At 45.4% G+C, this 6,465-nt stretch overlaps 1 protein-coding gene across 1 annotated transcript; it reads right to left on the minus strand.

Annotated features, from left to right (window-relative positions):
• Positions 1–550: 550 nt before the first annotated feature.
• LOC127952729 (cerebellin-4-like) lies at positions 551–2,209 on the minus strand. Its single transcript, XM_052551435.1, has 4 exons — positions 1,801–2,209; positions 1,590–1,643; positions 1,360–1,491; positions 551–1,198 (listed from the first exon to the last, which is right to left on the minus strand). The coding sequence occupies exons 1-4, from the start codon at positions 2,147–2,149 to the stop codon at positions 912–914; spliced, it is 822 nt and encodes a 273-aa protein (XP_052407395.1). The 5' UTR covers positions 2,150–2,209; the 3' UTR covers positions 551–911.
• Between the last annotated feature and the right edge of the window lie 4,256 nt (positions 2,210–6,465).

Below are 6,465 nucleotides of genomic sequence, written 5' to 3' on the forward strand. Positions count from 1 at the left end.
GATGCAAAGTAAACCACAATTTCTTTTGAATAATATAACACATAATTCATATAATATAAATAATACTGCACACCTTTTAAATGTGTCAAATCTAAAATATGGTTTAATACCATGTAGCTTAGAGAAAATATAATCACAGGTTCAGGCACAGGTTGACATTTATCCTGCTTTAATTCGTTCTAAGAAATGCACATAACTTCATAAGTACCAAACTTTCATCTGTGAATATTACATTTTTAAATATATTAAATATTTTAACTATAGTCTTTTTCTTTCATTTTCCGTGACTGAAGCAGTCAAATGTAACACATCAGTGAGGCAAAACTGACGTCTATTTGCTAAAATGTGCTTTGATGCGCTTGTTTGATAACTGGTTAAAGCGCCACTCAGCGGTCAAAAGCTGCTAATGCACTTTACACACACCGCCGCGATACGTGCGGCAGTAAAAAGGGCCTTTAGGCTGTCTACTTAGTGTAGGCATACAGAAGCAGTGTTAAATAAATGTTTCCACCACACGTATTATTGTACTACTGAAAATATCTGAGAACATGAGAAAATGAAAATGGAACAATAATGTCTTTATTTTCTTATTAATGTAAGAGGAAGAGATACAGAACAAAGATTAATAATAAGCTAAACTTAAAAATCTATTATTTATCAGATATCTATCTTGCTACTTTAAAAAATCATTTTGAGTCACTTGTGATATTCATGGGTCCTGTGCTGAAACTCTTTCTACAAAGTGACATGCATCGACAGCTGAGAACTTATGAGTATAGCTTATATACTGACTTTCATACAGTCATCTAATGCAAATACAGGTTCTTATGTTAATAATTCTTATTGATTTTCGTGTTAAATCATACGCTAAAGCTTTGGTTTTACTGAAATCACATTCAGCAAAGCTCCTGTTATCTTAAGGGAAACAGTAGATAACCACTGAAAGTGTTGTGTTTATTCTGGTTATCATATATCCTCGTTCCAGACCAAAGTCTCACATAGACAACATCTCCAACCTCCAGGATCAACACGACTCCTTTTGATGAGTTTACATCATACTGATCCTGATGTCCATGTGCTACAACCAACTTCTCTCCGTTCTTCACAATGGAGGCAGTTGATGTAGTTGAGGAAGTAGTATAACCAAAGATAGAGAAGCTGAACATGTACGCTCCTTTCAGTGGGGCAGTGAAAATACCTAAAGCAGATAAAGAAAAAAGAGAATCAGTTGTGCACAGTGTAATGGTTTTAAAACACGGCAGATCATTTGATTCTCTTGTTCACATTACACAACTGCAGAGAGGTTTGAATAAAGCAGAAGGATTCTCATTACTATTGAGTTTTGTCATTAATAATTACCTGTAAATGGGTTGTAGGCATTCCCTATGTTTGTGAAGACATTCCTGTAGGTTAGTGTGATTTCAGTGGTGAAAGGACCGATATGTCCAAAGCCAGATTCCATCAATGCAGCTGAAAATGCTATCTCTCTGTCTGTGATTGAAAAACATAAACAGAAATATTGTGATATATTACCATTTTACACTGAGGATGCACACGGTGATCTTAATAGAATTCAATCAGAGTTTTACCTCTGTTTTCCTTTCTCAGCTCCTCCACTTGACTTTCAGTAAGATTAGACATTTCTGTGAAAATGTTTATAATGCTTATTATAACAGATAGAGATAACATCATTTACACAGTGACTACTCAATTTTAGACTAACATTTACACTATGCAGTGTATTGCACTGGTGTTTTCCTGAGTATCACTGATAAAAGAGTGAATGTGCTGGTAAGATACCATCAGTTTTCTTGTTCAGCTCTTTCAGAATGACTGTCTGTTGTTCTGCAGTTTCTTCTGAGTTCCTCAGTCGTGTCTCTAAATCTCTGATGTTGGCTTTCTGCTCAGTGACGGTGGCGGTCAGTTCTCTCAGTGCTGCGTGGATGTCAGGGAAACTCAGATGGCAGTATTGTTGGCTGTCAGCTGAAGCTTCATCTCGCCAAGGGTCTGTCTGAGCTGGATTCTGTCTTCTGTCCTCAGTGCTGAGCTGTTGACTGATCTCATTCTCAGCGAGTCCTCCATCTATCTGCTGCTGTACCACAAACACAAAGGTTTCCAGCAGCAGCAGTGTACATAACAAACCCTTCATTCTTCACTGATGCCCAGCTCTTGCTCTGTCTTCCTCACAGACCCTCATGCTCTTTTTATAGTGTCCTGATTTACTGTCTTCTGTGCTTGATTTATAGTGCTTCAGATAAAAAATTAGTTCAAGTTAAATGTTAACCGTATTTAAAGGGATGTTCCGGGTTCAATAGATGTTTAACTCTATTTATGAGGTTTGTGGCACAATGTTGAGCACTACAGAAGATAACTAATCTTTTTTAAATTGATATAGAAATGTCACGCCACTTTCTAGTATCCATGTGGATCTGGATGTAAATTTACAAAGACAAAATCAGCAAGTAATGTTGACATATAATGTTGAAATAGGGCATGATTTAATGTTTACTGGTTTAACTAAAGAATGAGTTGACAGTTATTTCTGTGGTGACTGATATCATGCCACAAATGTTGCTGATGGAGTTTGAATGTTATTTCCCCCACATGCAACAATCTTATATCAACAGTGCATGGAATAAAAACAATAAAAAATACAAATAAATAAATTATATTCTTTCTTAACGTATAACTAAAATATAGAATATACTGAACGCCAGACTATGGGCCCTATTTTAACGATCTGAAACGCAAGTGTCAAAGCGCGAAGCGCAAGTAACTTTGTGGGCGGGTCTCGGCGCTGTTGCTATTTTCCCGGCGGGATAAATGGCTCTTGCGCCCGGCGCAAATCTAAAATGGGTTGGTCTGAAGTAGCTTCATTATTCATAGGTGTGGTTTGGGCGTAACGTGAAATAAACCAATCAGAGCGTCATCCAACATTCCCTTTAAAAGCAGGTGCGCAAGTTCCATTATGGATTGCTATTATTATGGCGTATTTACCAGGCGCACGCCAGGAGCGGTTCACAGCCGAGGAGACTGATGTTCTTGTAAGAGCAGTGAAAGACAGTGAAAGAGTTGTGTTGTATGGGGATGGGAGAAACCCACCCAAAACAGCGTCATGATTTCCGTCATCTCATGTGTTAATATTTTTTTAGTGTAAGAATTTATGATTTGCAAAAATAACTGTTGCATCTGTGTAGATTACATGAGCAAAGTGTATGAGCGTTGTGCACGCTATACATTATGGTCAAGCATGCGCCCCTAAAATAGCATAATGAACAACGCGCAACGCGCCACTGACTTTAGACTAGTTTTTTTCTGGTCAGTGGCGCAATTGTTTAATGGAACAGCAAAATAGCACCAGGGATTGTTTGCGCCGGAACACGCCTCCTTTTTTGCGCTGAACCACCCAGGGAGCGCAAGTTCATTCACTAGTTTAGCGACGTGCTTCTTTGGAGGGAAAAGCGCGCTTTGCGCGGGTGCAAAATAGGAATGACACATGCGTCGGTGTACAAAGTCAATTGCGCTGGGTGCAAGATAGGGCTTATATGTATAAAACACAAGAAATTGTATTATTTTGTGGAAAAACTCCTTTCTGCACAACCTCTGCTCAGGAATTGCTTTATTATCCCTTGTATCACTTGTGGAAGACAGGACAGAGGACTTCAGCAGTCCATTGATCAAAGACTGATCTAATCACCATGTGCTCTTTCTCTGATCACAGTACTTAATTTTAAAAACCTAAAGGTCACTGCACACTGAGTCAGAAAATTTTCATCTGAATTTTTCACACATTAAAAAATAAACATAACCTCAAGCTGTGTCAGTCACGTTTACACACTGCCTCCGAAACTTTCATCCTTCATAAATAAATTTGGATAGGGTTGCGTTCCTAGCAAGCATTTTAAGAGGTGTTTTGAAAACTCAGCCACTGTAGAAGCGAAAGCCAAAACTGTATGATGGTTTTAATGCCTGGCGTGCACCTTTCCGTTGCCACAGTTTGGTACTTGTGTGTCCATACCTTAGATATACTGCCAGTCTCTGTTCAGGAACAATTGTTTCACGGAAATTGGTGATCTTCTTTTAAATACGTCCATTGTGCTACGTTTTCTACGTTTCAGATATTAAAAGAGAGTTTAATGTTATTCTCCTGTGTTCCTCGTTCCCTTCCATAGGCAATTGTGACAAAACCACGGACCTCCCCCCTCACCCCATTTTTGTGTTCTGTGTTTCTTACAGTGTTTGTTTTCGGTTTTCCCCGTGTTCCTACAGATCATATAGTTCCTATAGTTTCTAAATATAGTTTACCTCACTTGCCCGAAAGACCTTTCCCTATTGGAGTATGCGGTTGAGTTCAGACAACTCGGCATTTTAACGGCGTTCGACGATGCTACGCTTAACTTACTGTTCTGGATCGGGGCAAATTACCATCGCCCTGTTGACCTCCCAGACACTACTGGACTGAGCTGGAGGGAAGCAATCATCCGGTGTCTGGAGAGTGTCTAACCCTGATCTGGATCATGGGCAGAAACAGAGCCCAGCCCACCATCTGCCCAATGCACAATGCTGAAGCCCGAGCCTGTCGCGACCGATGAGCCATCGCATAGGAGTGCGACAGAGCTGAGGATCGCCGAAGAGCCAGAGCCTCACAGATCAGCACCCTCCACGAGGGAGAAAACCGTGAACAGAGAGAGCACCGTGAGCTGAAAAGGGATTTTGAAGAATGCAGTGGAGGAAAACTTAATCGACTTGTTTACTGACCTGCCCCCTTTCCTTCCTCCTCCATCGGTAATCTCTGTCCCTCCCGTTCCTGAGTTTAGCACAGAGAAAGTTCCTGTTCCCATGTCTAGCCCAGACAAGGCTCCTATTCCCACGTACAGCCCTGAGAGGGCTCCTGGTCCCAAGTTAAGCCCGGAGGCATCCTACCCACCCACTCCTGCCTCCTCCACCGCTGTCATCTGGTAGCCCCTCTACTTGCCCTCAGCCCATCATCAATAACGTATGAGCTCCGCGGGTTTGCCATCCTCCATATAATAGCCTCCTATAGCCATATAATAGGGTTCCATTTATTAATTTAAAAAAACTGTGACATGTGACGAGCCACACATAGACTAGGCCACGCTGAGCCACATATAGACAAGGCCGCGCTGAGCCACACGTAGACCAGGCCGCACTGAGCCACACGTAGACGAGGCCGCGCTGAGCCACACGTAGACAAGGCCGCGCTGAGCCACACGTAGACGAGGCGACGCTGAGCCACACGTAGACGAGGCGACGCTGAGCCACACGTAGACAAGGCCACGCTGAGCCACACGTAGACGAGGCCGCGCTGAGCCACACGTAGACGAGGCCGCGCTGAGCCACACGTAGACGAGGCCGCGCTGAGCCACACGTAGACTAGGCCGCGCTGAGCCACACGTAGACGAGGCCGCGCTGAGCCACACACAGACGAGGCCGCGCTGAGCCACACATAGACTAGGCCACGCTGAGCCACACGTAGACAAGGCCGCGCTGAGCCACACGTAGACAAGGCCACGCTGAGCCACACATAGACTAGGCCGCGCTGAGCCACACATAGACTAGGCCGCACTGAGCCACACATAGACAAGGCCACGCTGAGCCACACGTAGACAAGGCCACGCTGAGCCACACATAGACGAGGCCGCGCTGAGCCACACGTAGACGAGGCGATGCTGAGCCACACGTAGACGAGGCGACGCTGAGCCACACATAGACGAGGCCACGCTGAGCCACACAGACTAGGCCACGCTGAGCCACACCTAGACAAGGCCACGCTGAGCCACACATAGACAAGGCCGCGCTGAGCCACACGTAGACGAGGCCGCGCTGAGCCACACATAGACTAGGCCACGCTGAGCCACACGTAGACAAGGCCGCGCTGAGCCACACGTAGACAAGGCCACGCTGAGCCACACATAGACTAGGCCGCGCTGAGCCACACATAGACTAGGCCGCGCTGAGCCACACATAGACAAGGCCACGCTGAGCCACACGTAGACGAGGCCGCGCTGAGCCACACGTAGACGAGGCCGCGCTGAGCCACACGTAGACGAGGCCGCGCTGAGCCACACGTAGACGAGGCCGCGCTGAGCCACACGTAGACTAGGCCGTGCTGAGCCACACGTAGACTAGGCCACGCTGAGCCACACGTAGACGAGGCGATGCTGAGCCACACGTAGACGAGGCCGTGCTGAGCCACACGTAGACTAGGCCACGCTGAGCCACACGTAGACGAGGCCGTGCTGAGCCACACGTAGACTAGGCCACGCTGAGCCACACGTAGACAAGGCCGCGCTGAGCCACACATAGACAAGGCCGCGCTGAGCCACACATAGACTAGGCCACATTGAGCCACACATAGACTAGGCCACGCTGAGCCACACATAGACTAGGCCGTGCTGAGCCACACATAGACTAGGCCGCGCTGAGCCACACATAGACTAGGCC

Source organism: Carassius gibelio, chromosome B3, assembly GCF_023724105.1.
Source record: "Carassius gibelio isolate Cgi1373 ecotype wild population from Czech Republic chromosome B3, carGib1.2-hapl.c, whole genome shotgun sequence".
In the NCBI taxonomy this organism is placed as follows: Eukaryota; Metazoa; Chordata; class Actinopteri; order Cypriniformes; family Cyprinidae; genus Carassius; species Carassius gibelio.